The sequence below is a fragment of the Hyperolius riggenbachi genome, chromosome 8 (assembly GCF_040937935.1).
Source record: "Hyperolius riggenbachi isolate aHypRig1 chromosome 8, aHypRig1.pri, whole genome shotgun sequence".
NCBI lineage: Eukaryota > Metazoa > Chordata > Amphibia > Anura > Hyperoliidae > Hyperolius > Hyperolius riggenbachi.
The window spans coordinates 257,441,516-257,461,159 of NC_090653.1; the positions used below are offsets into that span (position 1 = coordinate 257,441,516).

Genomic DNA, 19,644 nt, shown 5'->3' on the forward strand with positions numbered 1-19,644 from the left:
AGGAAGTGACGTGCGCTTACGGTCACTTCCTGCTTCAGTGTATGCGAAGGTGCACAGAAGCGTATGATAAAAATACATTTTCGTGCATGCACACCTCGACGTCGCATCGGTAATTGTTTTAAAATCCATCCATTGCCATAGACTATCATGACTTCCAGGCCGACGCAGATCGCTGCAAGTCGACGCAGAAGCCATGCAGTAATGTAGTTTTGAACCTGTGTCAGGGGAGCGGCAAAAACATCACTTCCGTCGCGTAGCGCGGTAACGTCAAAATATGAAGGTCTCCATGTAAAAATGCCGCACCGCCCCTGTGGAAAAGGGCCCTGACTGTTTTTTTTAACCCTACATGCTTGTAGTGTAGGGCCTCTTAAAGTATAAAGCTTTTTCCCGGGGGAAACATTTAAAGGAATACTATAGATTAAAACAACTTTTTTGTCAGTGCTGTATGTTAGGGTACACATTAGGACAAGTACTAGGAGCAATTCCTTCGTCACACAGCTCTCCCTCTCTGTTGTAAAACATGGAAGAAGGAGAAGCAATGATCGGCACTGCAACGTACGTTTTATTCTTCAAAAAGTGAGGCACAGTCCAAATGCATGAATACAAAACAGTAGTGCAGCATACATGGACATACCAATGCTCGGAGGTGTGGTGGTGACGGTGGATGCTGGGCACTGCTTATCTGACAGCCGTTTTGCTCTGTGTCGCGCTTCTACGGAGGCTGGAGGGCAAACTCCCACTGTCCAGGTTTAAATACGCTCTAAGGACGGCATTTGGCGTGTCCACGCCGGCAAATTCCGCCTACTTCCTTTAAGAGCAGCAAATAGCACAGTGGAATGCATATGTGTTCCACCAAGAATTCTGGGTAGTAGCCTCGCCTCCCTCTTACGGCATTCTTTGCAGACCAAACTTACTAGATGGCTGCAAAATGCTAATGCATGCATTGGATGCCAATGGGGGGGTAGGTGCCATCTAGTGGCCAAATAAAATATGACTGGTGATGGAAAAATATATATAGTGCATTTAAATTAAAGCAGGAACTGGAGCAGTAGACGCCACTCTAAGTGGCATAGCGTGCTACAGTGACTACATATTATGCATGGTGCACATAGAAAAGTGTGAATCATGCATACGTAGAAAAATCTATAAAGATATATAAATGCTAAATTCTGTGATACTTTATGCACTACACCATATTAGTCAAAAGTGGCAAAGGTGGGGACTGGGTGCTAACAGACTGGTTTAAAATGATGCATTGGCATCATATATATCTGGAGGGGCTGAGGGGTAGGCAAATGACCTAGATTAGTGTGACCCCCACTGTTTATTCCATCAAATCGCTACATTAGGAAGAGTGAAGCGGGGGAAAAGAAGTTTCTGTTGTAAAATCCTCTGTCAGTTTAAAGGTGCGTACACACTTCAGATTTTCCAAACAACCGGTCGTGTGTACAAACAGTCGTTCAGCTGATAACGCTGGTTTTGACAGAACCGGGGCAAAGGTAACCTTCGGGACCCCCAGGAAACTCAACCTCCAGCCCCCCCCCCCCCCCCCAAACCGGCTGCTGCCCCCCCCCTGTTCTCCCACTCCTCCTGTACAATACCAGAATCCTATCTTACTTGTCTTGGCGGCCGGCACCATGCCCCTGTCTTCTTCCTGCTGCCAGCCTCTTGTGACTGGTACATTTTATGTGTAAGTGTAATGATATGGGCTAACCACAAGAGGCAGGCAGCAAGAGGAAGACCAGGAGCATGAAGGAACGCAACAGCGCACCGGCCACCAGAACAGGTGAGATACCAATACTGCTATTGTGCCCCAAGGAGAACGTAACAGTTAAAGAGACTCTGAAGTGAAAATAAATCTTGCTTCAGAGCTCATAGTTAGCAGGGGCATGTGTGCCCCTGCTAAACCGCCGCTATCCCGCGGCTAAACGGGGGTCCCTTAACCCCCGAAATCCCCTCCATGCAGCCGGGGATCTCTTCCTGATTGAGGCAGGGCTAACCGCCGCAGCCCTGCCCCACGCGCGTCTGTCAGCGCGTATCTCTGCCTCTCCCCCGCCCCTCTCAGTCTTCCTTCACTAAGAGGGGCGGGGGAGAGGCGGCGATGCGCCGCTGATAGACGCGCTGAGAGGCAGGGCTGCAGCCGTTAGCCCTGCCTCTAGGAGCAGCAAAATCTACGACCAACTTGGTCGTTGATTTTGCGGGGGGGGGGGGGGGGGTTGAGGGTGAAAGGACCCCCGTTTAGCCGCGGGATAAACTATGCCCCTGCTAAACTATGCCCCTGCTAACTATGAGCTCTGAAGCGAGAATTATTGTCGCTTCAGTGTCTCTTTAAGGGGGAGGTTGGGGGACTGGCAGCGCTTAGGAGCCCAGGGGTAATTGCCCCACTTGCCTTAATGGAGGCACCAGCCCTGTCTTGTGGCTCACTCCAATGCCATCTGGCCGTCCTGCTACGATGTCCCGTTCCGCCGCGGTGGGCCCCGGTACTCGGCTCAGTGATGTCAGCCGTGGACCTTCTGCACAAGCGCAGAAGGCCCTGGCTGATGTCACCCAGTAAGACTGAGTCCGACTGAGCCACATACCGGGGGTAGATTGTGGCTGCACGGAGGATTCCAGAAGGACTGCGGAAGGATTGCGAGGGACACAGCCATGCTTATGAGGCTGGAGGAAGCCCCGGGTAAGTAAAAAACGGAAGCTTTATTCTACTCTGGGTCACTTTAAGTTACCTTCTGGCCTCTTAAAGAGGAACTTTACTGTATATAACATAATGAATACAATTGTCTTCATTTTTTTTATAATATTTCTTTATGAATTATTTAGTCAGTTTGCACATTGTAAAATCTTCCCTTACCCTGATTTACATGGCAACATCTTTAGTGCTGGCAGGTGCATTGCTATGGAATGTTTGTATAAAATAAAACCTGGTCTCCCAGAGTGCACTGGGAGATGAATTCTGCATAATAAACAGCCTAGGCTCTGACATCACTGGGAGGGCAGAGTAACATAACAATATACAACAATATATAGATATAGAAAGTGTTTCTGATGTAGAAACCAGGACTTTTATCGTAAAAGTGGGTATCCTGAATAATTCATTGCATTCTACTATACGTCACTACAGTGTCCCTTTAACCACTTGAGGACCACAGTGCTAAACTCCCCAAAAGACCAGGCTGTTTTTTTCTGTAATTGGCCACTGCAGCTTTAAGGCCAAGCTGCAGGGCCACACAACACAGCAGAGCTCTCTGCTGGTGGGGTCTGATCGCCCCCCCAGTGTTTATTTTTTTTATCAATATTTATGTTTTGTTTTTTTCTACTATTTCTTTTTTTTTTTAAACCCTCCCAGTCCACCCCCCAATCCTGGCGATCAGCTGTCATAGGCTTCTGCCTATGAGGGGCGATCGCTCTCTTGTCCCCCAGGGGGATAGCCGTGTCACACGGCTGTCCTCAGTGCAGCGCTGCTGCTGATCGCAGCTTTGTACATGTAATTAGACTGAAGAGGGGGCAGAGCTCCACCCCCGAGCAGGAGATGCGCGCGCATCCTGCGCGCGATCTCCTGAAAACTGCAGCCCCAGGACTTGACGCCAATCGGCGTTAGGCGGTCCTGGGGCTGCTGCCGTGGCCACGCCCATGGGCGTGGAGTGGTCTTAAGGTGGTTAAAGTGTATTTCCAGCTATAGGAATCTGAGTTTATTGCCTTCTGTGTGGCCAGGCTACTGTCCAATATCCCACTGAAAGTCGGCATTTTCTAAATACTTTGAGAATACACATAAAGGGGATTTGTCCTCATTCAATTTTCAAGGGGTGGAACGGGTTAGTTGTCCAACTAGAGGGGGTGACATTCAGAGGTTATTATTGAAACGCGAGGCCTACTGGATTCACAGAATGGGCACCCGCGCTGCTCACGATTTAAATACACGGTGGGATTTAAATCTGGTATATGTATACTGATACAATCTAAATTGGTTTATGCTTTAGTTGTTGCATATTTCTGCCAGTACCTCATGCCACCCTATTGCTCTCCTACTTCTTGCATATCTGCTACTTTTGTCAGATTCCTTTTTCATAACCTTTTTCTAGTGGTGACTTTTTTAACATTACTTTTATGCATTTATTGATGTTCTTATTGAATAATTTTGTATAATGAATGGATGCTTATATGTAACTTAATTGTATGTAATGTTCCTTTAAGGAGTTGTCTGAAGTGTAGGGTGGAATCTTTTCTCCTCCCACCTACATAAAGCTTTCCCCTTAAACAGACTCTGAAGCAAATTTTTTTCTGCTATATTTACCTTTAAATTCGCTTCCCAAGTCCCACCAGCGCTCAACCGCCGCATCCCGGTGAAAAACGAGGGCTGCAGACCCCCCAAAACCCCGGGCAAACATCCACGACCAACTTGGTCGTGGATTGTGCTGCCCTGAGAGGCTGAGCTATTCGCTGTAGCTCTGCCTCTCCTGCCGTCAATTGCCGCGCGGATCGCCGCCCCTTTCTGTGAAGAAAGAGAGAGAGGGGCGGGGAAAGGCGGCGATCCGCCGCGATTGACATTAGAAGAGGCAGAGCTGCAGCAGAGAGCTCTGCCCCTTCCAGGAAGTGCCATCCTTAGACCCCCCCCGGGGATTTGGGGGGTCTGCAGCCCTCGTTTTTCCCTCGAAAATGCGGCAGTTTAGTGCTGGTGAGAGTTCTGAAGCGAATGCTAAGGTAAATTTTGCAATTTTTTTCACTTCAGACTCTCTTTAACAGGCTCACTTTAACTATGACCAGGGGCGCCTCTAGGCATAGGCAGTACAGGCCATTGCCTGGAGTGCCATTGGTCCTGGGGGGTGCCATGTTGCAGAATTAAGCCCCGCCCCCAAATTAAGCCCCACCCAAGATTAAGCCACACTCCTGTGGCTGTTCTATTACTTGCTTCTGCTGAATCTACTTGGCGTAAGTTGCAGGCAGCTGACACCTCTGTGCCTTGTGCATCCTTCTTTCCTCCTTCTGTGCCCTTTGTGCCTCCTTATGTCCCCTTTGCCTTTATTTGTCCCCTTGTGCTACCTCTGCCCCCTGTGCCTCCTTCAGTCCCACTCTGCCTCCTCCTGTCCTCCTGTGCCTCCTTCTGTATCCCTTTGTGCCTCCTTCGGCCTCCATGTGCCTCTTCAGTCCCCATGTGCCACCTCTGTCCCCTGCGCCTTCCTCTGTCCCCATGTGCCTCTTTTAGTCCCCCTGTGACTCCTTCTGTCCCCCTTTGTGCCTCCTTCTGACCCATTGTAGAGGGTGCCAGGCTGACCAGGCGGGCATGAGTGCTGTGAAGGGGGGACCGTGATCACCCCCTGCCAGATGTTGTGTCCCCAGGTGGTGAACAGGCTTGTGGCGTCAAATAGTCAGTTCACTGGCCCACAGCCCGTAAGCTCACTTCTGCAGCCTTACATTACGTGTATTTTCTGGTGAAACACTGCCCGCATTGCGTATTTTCTGATGAAACGCAGCCGCATTATGATTATTTCCTGGTAAACCGTTGCCGCATTACGATTATTTTCATGGGAGGGCGCCATGGGGTGGGGGAGGCGCTACAGATTTTCTCGCCTGGAGTGACAACATGGCTAGAGGTGCCCCTGATGACTATGACTGAGGGCAGATTGTAAGGCCGACACTCGTCAGTTTTGTGGTTTTATTGCACGATGTCTTGTGGATCCTTTTCGCTTGTTCATGTGGATTGGCCTGGCCTACCAGATCCTGCACTGACTGGAATGATCAATATGGGGTTGAGCGTATATGAACTTTTTCCTCCCCAATATCCCACTATTATTAGATCAGTATAGCATTTATTTTGACGCACACATTTCTGTTTGAGTGCCCTCTCTCTCCCTGTCTAAACAATTCTCTTTAAGTTAAATACCTATTTTCAGTAAACAATATAGATTATTTTTGTTGACAGCTTAGGTTTGACCGCTGCACAGACACACTGCTGGGCAATTTGATGAACAGCCTGTTCTGTGGGGAAGAGAAGGGAGGAGGTCAAGTGGGAAGAAATAACAATAGAAGAGCCATTGGGTCTAATGCACGAAGCTGCATTAATACTGCTGTGTGCAGACAGCGCACATGCAGACAGCGCACATGCCAATATTACTACACTGCTGTACCGCCGGTTACGCTATTAGCGGGACCCCTGGTACTTGAGTAACGCAAGTGTTGCTACAGTAACGAACATGATAGGCAGCCAGGACTAGGTCAGGAATAAAACTGTGTGAACGAGCCCTTATTTTATTTTCAGATTTCTATCTACCTGTCAACAATGTCTTGCAGTAGTCAGTCGCTTTGAGAAAGCCCCGTGGGCAGGGCGAAACACGTCAGCGGGGGGGGGGGGGGGGGGGTGGACCACCATACTGAGCATTCACGTGATCCAGGAAGCAAGTTATCGTTAGTGATGAACATCCGGATAATTTATGCAGATGAGTGAGGGGGGGAGGGGGGTTTAAACTTACCCAGCATGTGTCTTCTTTCATCCGTCCCATGGCGTCTCCCATGATGCATTCCAAGCCGTGTCACGTGACTAATATGCTTCCTCCTTCAACGTGAAAGGAGGAAGTGTTTGGAGCGCAGCTTGGAACGCAGCAAGCGAGGCGCCGTGGGACAGATGAAAGAAGACACATGCTGGGTAAGTTTGACCCTTCCCCTCACCCACCCACTCAGCTGCATTAATTATCCAGATAAAATCTGAATGAAGCCCATTCAGATTTCATCCAGATTTAATCAGGAGCTCATTACTAGATATTGCATGCCAACCCACAGAGTCCGGCCAAGTGTCAGGAAAACGAGCGGAGCGCGGATGGAGCAGAATCCTCTCCGCAGCTCAAGGGAGCAGTGGTGTAGCAATAGGGGTTGCAGAGGTTGTGACCGCACCGGGGCCCTTGGGCCAGAGTGGCCCCGTAGAGCCCTCCCTTAACTGCAGCATTAGCTGTTTTTTGGTCCTGTACTGCTAAGAATCACTTCTATAGAGGCTTTGAATAGTAGCAATCATTAACAAGCTGTTCCCTATTCCCTTCTTGCACCTCTAATACTTTGTCCTTGGCAAGTTGTAGCGGGGGCCCAATATATAACGTGCACTGGGGCCCATAGCTCCCTAACTACGCCAATGCAAGGGAGTGACACGCTGGGAGGTCTGGCGAGGTTGGCTACGCTGGAGACCAGCATTCATAGGGCGGAATATTGCAATCGCAGGGCCCTGCGTGTGATGTGTTGGTGTGGGCCCTCAGTGTGCGTTGGTGGTGGGGCCACATATGACCAATCTGAATTGACAGATATGCCATTTTTTGCATAAACTATTAGCTGGGCGATTTGGCTTAACCTGTGACAGAAGGTGGTCAGTGCTGAAACTGATTAGCACTCACTGTGGCGAGCCATGGTTTCATCCTTTTATGGAGGTCCTTTGTACGGAGCTGGGAAAAAAGGGCGCAGGCAGCTAGTGGACAAAAAGGGCGCCGCCATTCACTCCCATAATAAATAACGTTTAATGGGCGCAGAGCAGGAAAAAAGGGCGCCGGAACTAAATAAAGTTTACAAACGGCGCCCGGAGATATTTAATGATTTATAACTGAGCTTGTGGTGATTTACGTTTATAAAATGCACCCGTGCCGAATAACGTTTATAAAAATATTAAACATATTTATCCTATTTAACTAATTAAAACATTATTTAAAGATTTATCCCTTACTGTTTTTAAAACATTCACAAAATAAAGCGATCAGTACGTAATGTAAATTGCAATATATTTTTTGGAGTCACAATTTGTAAAACATTATTATCCACATAATAAAGCGATGACTAAGGGGGGTGGTTAGGGTTAGGCATCACCAGGGGGGTCTTAGGTTTAGGCACCACCAGGGGAGTCTTAGGTTTAGGCACCACCAGAGGAGTCTTAGGTTTAGGCACCACCAGGGGAGTCTTAGGTTTAGGCACCACCAGGGGAGTCTTAGGTTTAGGCACCACCAGGGGAGTCTTAGGTTTAGGCACCAGCAGAGGAGTCTTAGGTTTAGGCACCACCAGGGGGGTCTTAGGTTTAGGCACCACCAGGGGAGTCTTAGGTTTAGGCACCACCAGGGGGGTCTTAGGTTTAGGCACCACCAGGGGGGTCTTAGGTTTAGGCACCACCAGGGGGGTCTTAGGTTTAGGCACCACCAGGGGGGTCTTAGGTTTAGGCACCACCAGGGGGGTCTTAGGTTTAGGCACCACCAGGGGCGTCTAGGGGTTAGGGATAGGTACAGGGAGGGTTCTGTGTGAGAGTAGGGTTAGGTATAGTAACATTACAATATAAATCACCAGGGGAGTGGTTAGGGTTAGGCACCACCAGGGGGGTCTTAGGTTTAGGCTCCACCAGGAGGGTCTTAGGTTTAGGCAGCACCAGGGGGGTCTTAGGTTTAGGCACCACCAGGGGGGTCTAGGGGGTTAGGGATAGGTACAGGGAGGGTTCTGTGTAAGAGTAGGCTTAGGTATAGTTTTACTACAATTTTAGTAATAATTACTAATGTTTTACAACACTTATTACGAACGTAGTTATATTTATATCATCGTTATAAAGAATATTTTCAGATTTTATTATAAGAACAAACCATAAATGAAGGTTATTCACAATAATATACAATTATAACAATTAATCATATATTATCGTTATTTTAATAAACGTAATTATAAGTTTCATTTTGAAACAGGGAAGATTAAAGTTTTCACAATTGCCGATTTCATAAACATTATTTAATTATTTATAAATTTGTTAAACATTATTTGTAAACGAAATATAGCACACTATTTTTATAAACGCTATTAATGATTAATTGTTAATTAGCGTTTACACCCCGCGCCCTTTTTGTCCGGGCGCCCTTTGTACCTACTTTTGTCACACAATAAAATTGAAGTCTTTGGGCTCGATTCACAAAGCGGTGCTAACCCAGTTAGCATGCCTAAAAGACTTTAGGCATGATAACCATTGCACCATGCTGGTGAAAAGCCAGTTTAGGCGTGATAAGTTTAGGTGTGATAAGTTTAGGTGTGATAAGTTTAGGCATGCTAAGTTTAGATAAGTTTAGATCGCTTGCAAAGTCCCGCACGCAAAGCAGCGCCATTAAACTTTATACAAAGTGCACCAGTCTTTGCTAGCGTAAAACTTTTGATCAGCTGTGCACTGCGGTGCTAACGCAGTTGGCGCTTAAACTTAGCATGCCTAAACTTATCACACCTAAACTTATCATGCCTAAACTTATCACACCTAGGGCTCGATTCACAAAGCGGTGCTAACCCAGTTAGAGACTTTAGGCATGATAACCATTGCACCACTCTGGTGAAAAGCCAGTTTAGGCGTGATAAGTTTAGGCATGATGGGCTCGATTCACCAAGCGGTGCAAAGTGTTAGCACCGTGGTGAAAAGGCCCTCTTCACGCCTAAAGTCACTTTAGGCATGATAAGAAGGGCTTCGCGCGAAGTTTCCGCGCGTAAAGTTTTGCGCGCGCTCCCGCGTGCGTGCGCGCGAAGCGCCCCGCACTTCGCGCGATGCGCCCATTAAACCCTATGGGACTTTGCGCGCGCGCCTGTGCGGGTGCGCGCGCAAAACTTTGCGCGCGATAACTTCGCGCGAAGTGCAGGCAAAAACGGTGCTAACTCAGTGGTGAAGAGGTCATCACGCCTAAAGTCCTTTAGGCGTGATAACTGGGTTAGCACCGCTTGGTGAATCGAGCCCGATAAGTTTAGATAAGTTTAGATCGCTTGCAAAGTCCCGCACACAAAGCAGCGCCATTAAACTTTATACGAAATGCACCAGTCTTTGCTAGCGTAAAACTTTTGATCAGCTGTGCACTGCGGTGCTAACGCAGTTGGCGCTTAAACTTATCACACCTAAACTTATCATGCCTAAACTGAGTTTAGGCATGATAAAGGGCTTTTCACCAGCGTGCTAACTGTTAGCACCGCTTTGTGAATCAAGCCCTTTTTCTATGTACTTGCAGCAGTACTGGTTACATTTTGTGGATGCCGTATGTCTTGCAGTAGTTATTTACTACTTGTCACTTATTACAAAGTTAACTATAATTTTGCCCGTGTGAAATTATATGTAGGGTCGCGCTGCCTCCAATGCACAGGTGATTATACAAATATGATCCACAAATAGTCACTGTTCCTATCAGACCTTACTGCAGTCCACTTGCATAAAGCTCACGGCTTGTTGATATTACCAGTGCAATCCTATATATCTCCAAAGCACCATATACTGTTCATGGGACCGCTGGTACAGAGTTCCAGAATGTCAATATAAACCATAGTATTGAGCTGCGCTCTCCATACTCCCTAGAAGACAAAATTTATTCACATAGCGTAATTCTGTAATCCGGCTCGTTGTTTCGCAAGCAGTGACGTCAGCGCGTCTGACGTCACTGCTTGCGAAACAACGAGCCGGCAATTACAAACGAGTGCAAGGAGCGTGGGTGACAATCCGGGCAGAGGGAGAGAGATAGAGGGATACGGGACGCCGCATTTCCCCTTACTGATGCCAGGACAGACCCCGCTGATGAGAGAGTCATTTTGATGTGCGAACTTTACAAGAACGCAGACGTGAGTGCGCATTCATTGCGCGGGTTGTTTCTAATTTAATAACATAATACGCTATGATGGTTTTTATGTTTTATGTATCTTTTATGGAGTTTTATCTGGATTATCTGAAGTATTAAAGAATATTGAAGATTTTGGGCCTGATTCACAAAGCGGTGCTAACAGTTAGCACACTGGTGAAAAGCCCTTTATCACGCCTAAACTCAGTTTAGGCATGATAAGTTTAGGTGTGATAAGTTTAGGCATGATAAGTTTAGGTGTGATAAGTTTAGGCATGATGGGCCTGATTCACAAAGCGGTGATAACTCAAGTATCACGCCTAAAAGACTTTAGGCATGATAACCTTTGCACCACACTGGTGAAAAGCCAGTTTAGGCGTGATAAGTTTAGGTGTGATAAGTTTAGGTGTGATAAGTTTAGGCATGCTAAGTTTAGATAAGTGTAGATAGCGCGCAAAGTCCCGCACGCAAAGCAGCGCCATTAAACTCTATGCGAAGTGCACCAGACTTTGCTAGCGCAAAACTTTTGATCAGCTGTGCACTGCGGTGCTAACGCAGTTGGTGCTTAAACTTATCGGGCCTGATTCACAAAGCGGTGCTAACAGTTAGCACCCTGGTGAAAAGCCCTTTATAACTCAGTTTAGGCATGATGGGCTTGATTCACCAAGCGGTGCAAAGTGTTTGCACGCTGGTGAAAAGGCCCTTATCATGCCTAAACTCACTTTAGGCATGATAAGAAGAAACTCGCGCGAAGTTACCGCGCGCAGCACCCGACGCTTCGCGCGAAGCTCCCATTAAGCCCTATGGGACGTTTCTCGTTTCTCACTATCACTGAGTGCTGTGTGAATTAAGGATTACAGAATTACGCTATGTGGATAAATGTTGTCTTCTAGGGAGTATGGAGAGCGCAGCTCAATACTATGGTTTATAATTTTGCCCGTGGTGCCCAAACATTTTCATACACCTATTTTTCTGTCTACAGCATACATGTCAAACTCTGGCCCACGGGTATAGTACTGTTTCTTATCTAGGCCTATATTTAAAGAGGAACCCCCAGTGAAAATAATGTAATTAAAAAAAGTGCTTCCATTTTACAATAATGATGTATAAATGCTTTAAGTCAGCGTTTGCCCATTGTAAAATCTTTCCACTCCCTGATTTACATTCTGACATTTATCACATGGTGACATTTTTTTACTGCTGGCAGGTGAGGTCACTGGAATGGATGTTGCTTGCTTTTTTTGGCAGTTGGAAACAGCTATTTTTCACAATGCAACGAGGTTCACAGACAGTCCTGACATCACACTGCGGGTGGGTTTTTACCACAATATTAGCCATACAGACCCCCCGCCCCTTCAGGCCCCCCTCCCCCCCCCCCTCCCCCGATGATGCATTTGAGAAAAGGTAAGGATTTCTCTAGGGACAGAGGGTATCAGCTACTGATTGGGATGAAGTTCAATTACTGGTTACAGTTTCATTGATTCTTAAGCAACCAGAACTACACTCTCCATTGATGTCGTATAATGGGGGGGGGGGGGGGGGGTTACTCCAGGGGCGCCTCTAGGCATAGGCAGTAGAGGCCATTGCCTGGAGTGCCATTGGTCCTGGGGGGCGCCATGTTGCAGAATTAAGCCCCACCCCCAAATTAAGCCACACCCCTGTGGCTGTTCTATTACTTGCTTCTGTTGAATCTACTTGGCGTAAGTTGCAGGCAGCTGACACCTCTGTGCCTTGTGCAACCTTCTTTCCTCCTTTGTTCCATCTTGGCCTCCTTCTGTGCCCTTTGTGCCTCCTTATGTCCCCTTTGCCTTTATTTGTCCCCTTGTGCTACCTCTGCCCCCCTGTTCCTCCTTTAGTCCCACTCTGCCTCCTTCTGTCCTCCTGTGCCTCCTTCTGTTTCCCTTTGTGACTCCTTCTGTCCCCATGTGCCTCCTTCTGTCCCCATGTGCCTCCTTCTGTCCCCATGTGCCTCCTTCTGTCCCCCTGTGACTCCTTCTGTCCCCCTTTGTGCCTCCTTCTGACCCATTGTAGGGTTCCAGGCCGACCAGGCATGAGTGCTGTGCAGGGAGGACCGTGGTCAACCCCCGCCAGATGTTGTGTCCCCAGATGGTGAACAGGCTTGCGGCGTCAAATAGACTCTGCATCAGTTCACTGGCCCACAGCCCGTAAGCTCACTTCTGCAGCTTTACATTACGTGTATTTTCTGGTGAAACACTGCCCGCATTGCGAATTTTCTGATGAAACCCTGCCGCATTATGATTATTTTCATGAAAGGGCGCCATGGGGGTGGGGGGGAGGGGCACCACAGATTTTCTCGCCTGGAGTGACAACATGGCTAGAGGCGCCCCTGGGTTACTCTATCTATCTACAGTATCTATCTCTCTCTCTCCCCATCTTCTGCATTTCTACACCCCTCCTCTTGCCCATGAATGCCTCCATCTCTACTGAGCCTTGTTTACCCAACCCTCATGTATTATCCTAACCTCCATATCAAGTGTTCCGGACATCCCCTCTACCACTACGTATCATCTATATGCCCCCCACCACCACCACCACCACACACACTGTCGCCTCTACTGAACCTTGTTTGCCCAGCCTTCATCTACTCTCCACTACCCCACCCTCTATACTACCACTCCACTTACTTCTGCTCCTTTGCCGGTCTTACTTACCCAGCTGCCCTTCATCCCTACATTCTTTGTCCAATCCCTTTGCTATAATCCTGGCGTCTGACAAATCCACTGTCTACTATCTGACCTGTGCTTTGCTCTACAGGGCCGGACCTACCATGAAGCTACCTGAATCATGTGATTCAGGCGGCAAAATCTAGGGGGCGGCATTTGGACAAACAGTTTGGGCCACCTGGCACCTGCCTCCTCTTCGCTCTCCCACCCTCCTTCCTGGCACACACTACCATCCTCATAGACACATCCCCTAATCCCCATCCTCATTCTACCGGTGGCACCTGCCTCCTGTCCGCTCTCCCGCCTGCCTTACTGGCACACACTACCCTCCTCATCCTCGCATCCCTGAATCCCCATTCTCATTCAACCGGTGGCATCTGCCGCCCTTCTCCATGACATCAAAAGCAGGTGAGGTGTCGATATATGCCTCTTATCATGGCATGTTGTACCATGGCACTGTCATTGGGCCAATCACTGCACTCAATCAGTAGCAGTGACATCTGATAGATCACTGTTACTGATTGACTGCAGTGATTGGCCCAATGACAGTTTCTGGAGGGGGGGAATCCTTCAAAGTATGCTTTTTGGCAGTAGAAAGGCTGGTGCCCTACATATTTACCAACCTGTAAAAATGCAGCCCTAGAATGACTGACCTGCAGAGGTTTGTAGGGTGAGCACCAGTATCCCAGATGTGATCAGGAGGAGCTGTGTGCCAGGTGCCATGTTGCTTGTGTTCTCTTTATCTCCTTGTAAAAGAAATAGGCTTATGTCCTCCTGTGGTCTCCTTGCAAGGTTTGTGCAATAGAAGAGCCAGCTTACAGTTTGTGTAGGCTTCCTCTGCAAGCAGTTCCTTATTTTATCTCCTGGAGATGCCTTTCCAGTGCTGAGAGAGGAGAAGAGGTGGGGATTTTGGCAATATATTTATTGTGGACTTGATAACCATCACAGGATTGTGAAAATGACTGACTTTTTTTCTGGCTTCCCTGCTAATACGATGCAGATGGTGGCGTAATGTGAAGGTTCTAGTCAGTTACAGGAGCAAGACTTAGAGCGGACCTTAACTCAGAATTTCCTCTCTGCTCTACAAGATGCACAACAGCATAATACCCTTTAAAGAAAAACATGTATTTGTTACAGCTGATACAAATCCTGCAATAAATCTGTAGTGTGTCTACTTCCTGCTTTTATGGAAGCAGATATAGGGTTAACATTATTTGTTTACAAATTAGCTGCTCCACCAAGTCAGCCAGCTGACACAGCTGAGAGATCACATTACACTTGTGATTTCTCACAGATGAGGAGGACAGGCCAAACCCTCTAAATACTCTGTTTTCCTTCTGTCATGTGCAAGAGTTCAGGTCTACTTTAACCATTTATGCCGCCTGGACGTGATTGTCACGTCCAGGCGGCTGCTGTAGGGCTGCTGTGCGCTCCCGTGCCCCCCCCCCTCCCCTCCCGTTAGCCTGGAGATCAATGAATGGAAACATAGTTCCCATTCATTGATCTAAGTCCCCGGTAGAAAGACTGACGGTTTCTTGTGAGAAACCGCCATCTTTCTAACAAAAAAAAAAAGTTTCTCTGTCCTCCTTATGCTTCCTGGAAGCGAGCACTTCACTTCCAGGGCTTAAAAAAATCTCACTGTGGCCATCTTGTGGCCAAATAGTAAAACTGCATCTACATAAATGTTTTAATAACCCACATCTAAAATTACCCAAATAAAATTTTTAATGAAAAAAAAAATTACAGCTAAAAAACAAAAACAAAACATAAATAGTTACCTAAGGGTCTGAACTTTTTTAATATGCATATGAAGAGGGAATATTATGAACATGTTTAAATTATAAGCTTATAAATAGTGATCGATGAAAAACTGAAAAAATGCACCTTTATTTTCAAACAAAATATTGGCACCATACATTGTGATGGGGACATAATTTAAATGGTGTAATAACCGGGAAAAATGGGCAAACAAAACACATAGGTTTTAATTATGGTAGCATGTAGTATTTTAAAGCTATAATGGCTGAACAATAATGATTCTTTTCCATTTTTTTCTTAATATTCCTGTTAAAATGCATTTAGAAAAAAATTTACCACCCAAAGAAAGCCTAATTGGTGGCGGAAAAAACAAGATGTAGTGATAAAGTTATTGGCGAGTAAATGGGAGGTGACAATTGCTCTGATGCAGAAGGTGAAAAATACCCGTGGGCTGAAATGGTTAAAGTGTTCAGACGGTTATAGAAAGGAAGAAAATGTGAAAACTAATCAAAATGTTCAGAAGACTAAGAAAGGTAATAATAAAGACATATTTCACAATATTATTATGTAGTAATTAAAAATTGTTAATAATATACTAATGGTTTTGAGCTGATACAAATGTTGTTAATTTCATGCAGCTTGGACTTGCTCTTTACTTGTCAGCACAATGAGAAACAATGCTGTCTGTATCACATCTTTCATTCATTTTCCCTGCACTGCAATAATCTATCAAATACCAAATGAAATACCACACGATTCCTTATAATACGTAAATAAATACCTCATAAGGTAAAAATCTTTGTGAATTGCAGTGTTGCTTGCGAATTTTTGCCATCACAATTGCTATTTTTGCTTTCAAGAAATTTTAGTGAAAATGCTAAAAATCATTATTTTAACCACTTTCCCCACCACTACAGTATATCTACGTCAGCTGTGGCACTCTCCAAGCCACAGCCACGTAGATATACTGACCTGCCTTAAGCCCTTTTGTGCAGGGACAGGTGCGCTTCAGAGCGCACCCCCCCGGCACTGTCGGTTGCCTTACTAATTGGCAAAAGGGAACATGTTCCCTTGTAGCCAATTAGTGACCCCCCCGCGGATGAACGATCACCGCTGTAACAAACAGCGTGATCCTTCATCTCCCCCTCCTCCGTGCACAGATGCTAAAAAAATGTAAATAAAGCCGCCTCTCTCACCTTACCTCGTTCCAGCGATGAGCCTGCAGCCTGAGCATCCGATCCCAGCTCTGAACTCAGCCGCGTATTGCCGGTGACCCGGGTCCCGGCTTGATGACGTCATCAAGCCGGGACCCGGGTCACCGGCAATACGCGACTGAGATCAGAGCTGGGATCGGATGCTCAGGCTGCAGGCTCATCGCTGGAACGAGGTAAGGTGAGAGAGGCGGCTTTATTTACATTTTTTTAGCATCTGTGCACGGAGGGGCTGCCTAATGGGGGGGGGGGGGTCATACATCTGGCTACCCACACTGGGGGGGGGGGGAGGGGGGGGTTGGGGGTGCAAAAAACTGCCAGGCATCTGGGTAACTGGGGGGGATGACATCTGACAATGGGGGATCATTTGATTATCTGGGGGAGGGGGTAACCTAATACTGGGGGCACATCTGGCTATAATTGGTGGGGGGGGGCAATTCTGGGGGTACATATGGCTATAAAGGGGGAAATTTTATCCGGGGGACACAACTGCCTATAATGAGGGGTGCCAATCCTGGCGGCGTTACTGTCTCTCTGTACTGGGGGGTGGTAGATACATGGGACACATCTGACTATACTGGGGTGCCGATATTGGGGTCACATCTGGCTAAACTGGGAAGGTTGGGCTGATACTCGGGGCACATCTGACTATATTAGGGGGGACATTAACTGGTGGAATGGTTTTATAAACTGTGGTACTTTTTATTTTTAAACTGGAATTGTTAAAAACTGAGAAATAATGCATTTTTTTAATTTTTGTTCCCTTTTTTCAATTAAAATGCCTAGAAAACAAAATTGTTCTTGGGACTAAATACCCCCCATTGAAAGCCTGGTTTGTCTTGAAAAAAACGATATATAGATCATTTAGGTGTAGTGAGTAGGGATAAAGTTATTGCTGATTGAATAGGGACACCGCTAAAGCGTCAAAACTGCTCTGGTCAATAAGGGGAAAACAAGGTCTGGATGCGAAGTGGTTAAAGCAGAAATTCGATATTTGTACCGCAAAAAAAAAAAAAAACAATCATAAAAAGCGTGACAACACAGAAAAATGGTATTTTCACGCAGTCATTTTCACAGTGAAAATGCAAATAATACAGTGAAAATTTGTGTAGAGCTCGATAAATACTGTAATTTTTGGACTATTAGACTCACTTTTTCGCCCCAAAGGTGGGGGGGAAAAGTAACTGCATCTTATAGTCCAAATATAGGGAGTTCCTGACTTGTGAACACCTGCCAATACGACCCTCCAACCCAACGCAATGTTGGGGACCCCCTGAACTGGGTCCATGCAGAGGAGGACACAGGAGGACAAACAGAGGACACAGGGGGACACAAAGGGGCATAGAGGAGGACACATGGGGACACAGGAGGACACAAGGGGACAGAGGCAGACCCATGGGGGACACAGGAGGACACAAGTAGAACAGAAGCAGACACATGGGTGGCACAGGAGGACACAAGGGGGACAGAGGAGGACACAGGGAGACACAAGAGGTACAAAGGGGCATGAGGTACAAAGGGGGCATAATCCACAAGTTGCCCCTTCACCATGGATGCACCAGGTTTGATATTTTCTCCCCTGGTTTTTGTCCTCTAAACCCAGGTGTGCCTTATGGTCAGGAGAGTCTTATAGTCCGGAATATACGGTAACAAGAAAAATTTTCATTGGAATTTTTGCTCGAAAATCAAATTTAACATAATTTTCGCCAAAATGAATGTGAAAAGAATATTTGGTGAATTTATTTAAAATATTTTTGGTAAATTACCAAATTATTACCGCATGTATGAAAATCTTAGTGGGTTCAGAAGAAAGTCTAAAACACAGAATATGGTATTTTACTGACCCTTTATTTTTTAATGAACGTGTCTTGTGAATTGAAGCCAATTTTGTAAATTCACTACAAAAACGTAAAATATCCGGTTTAAAGTACATGTAGTCAACTCACTTACGAACAACACGCTGATATCAACGGCCTGAAAATTCGAAATTTGATTCTGTGGGAACAAGTGATTTTTTTTATTCAAAAAGACCTTGTAGTTTTTGAGAAAATGAATTTTAAAAAAATTCAAAGAAAAAAAATCGATAAAATGACATTGTGCTGCAGTACACTGAAGACACAAGGGAACTGAGGTGACACAGTGAGGGGAAGGAGCGGCATCGCTGGTTCTAGACTTTTTGCTGCCTGAGGTAAACTTGTGAGAATGCCCCCCCCCCCCCCCTCCCCAATTGGAATGATCGTACAGCACCCGACAATTTGCACCGCACGTTATAGCTGTGGTGAGCCCTCCAAAAAACACTCTCAGTATAGGTAGGTTGCCAGGTATAGGTGCCACCAGTATTGGTAGCTAGGTACAGTTGCCCCCAGTATAGGTTGGCCAGGCACTCTCTTCACTTCCTGTTTCTACCTGGTGAGGAAGTCGACTCACTTGGCATCGTGGGCAGACATGGGCCTGCAGAGGGGGGCACTGAAGGCACAGGGCATAGGGTAGGCAGAGGGAACAGAGGGAGACACTGGAGGCACAGGGGAATAGAGGTGGGCACTGGAGGTACGGGAGAACAGCATAGCTCCCAACTGTCTCTGTTTTGGAGGGAGAGTCCCTCTTTGGGAACACAGTCCCTCTCTTCCTCTTTGCTCCTCAATCACCCCTCTTTTAGGACTGATGTACAGATCTGTGCATATACTGTATACAGGGCAGTTTCTAGGCTAAATTTCACCCAGTTCGAGAGTCATAAAAAAACGCCCCCCCCCCCCCCCCCCCCCCCCAAATCAAAGCTGCTAAGTGAAATCATGTCGAAAGGCTTCTTGAAACCAACTCACCATTTTTATTTATTTTTTTTATTTTATTTCACTACCCCTCTTCCATGGGCTTGCTCCTGGCTGGCTTTGGCTGCCTGCGAGTCTGCTAGTCTCTGGACTGACTCAGGCTGAGAGGCTCTGCGAGTGCGACGCAGTCACACACTGCGTATTTATGGCTGCATGCGGCCACCCTACTCTTGCTCGCTGTCGTCGGCTCCTCCCCCAGCCCAAGCGTGAGGTGGGCTGCCTGTATCTTTCCCGTTGCGCCGCGCAGCCTGCCAGTGTTGCCAACCTTTCACGTTATTTTTTATTGACAAATACCTAAAAAATTACTGACAAAAGATTTTTACTGCCAAAATTTCTCCACTAAATGCACATAAGAGACAGCGTTTCACCAGTAAATGCACATAAGAGACCGCTTTTCACCAGTAAATGCACATAAGAGACCGCTTTTCACCAGTACATGCACATAAGAGACCGCTTTTCACCAGTAAATGCACATAAGAGACCGCTTTTCACCAGTAAATGCACATAAGAGACAGCTTTTCACCAGTAAATGCACTTAACAAGAGACTGCTTTTCACCAGTAAATGCACTTAACAAGAGACCGCTTTTCACCAGTAAA

At 46.7% G+C, this 19,644-nt stretch overlaps 2 protein-coding genes across 2 annotated transcripts in view; one reads left to right on the top strand and one right to left on the bottom strand.

Moving 5' to 3' along the window:
* The window catches only part of LOC137527786 (properdin-like), a 95,838-nt gene extending 81,754 nt beyond the window's left edge, over positions 1-14,084 (bottom strand). The window contains exon 1 of the mRNA XM_068248686.1: positions 13,906-14,084. Within this exon, the coding sequence (XP_068104787.1) occupies positions 13,906-13,975 (70 nt within the window). The 5' untranslated portion in view covers positions 13,976-14,084. The remainder of the gene's footprint in view (positions 1-13,905) is intronic.
* Positions 14,085-15,334: 1,250 nt separating this feature from the next.
* The window catches only part of LOC137527784 (leucine-rich repeat neuronal protein 1-like), a 67,450-nt gene continuing 63,140 nt past the window's right edge, over positions 15,335-19,644 (top strand). The window contains exon 1 of the mRNA XM_068248680.1: positions 15,335-15,543. The gene's annotated coding sequence lies outside the window, so the exon portion shown is untranslated. The remainder of the gene's footprint in view (positions 15,544-19,644) is intronic.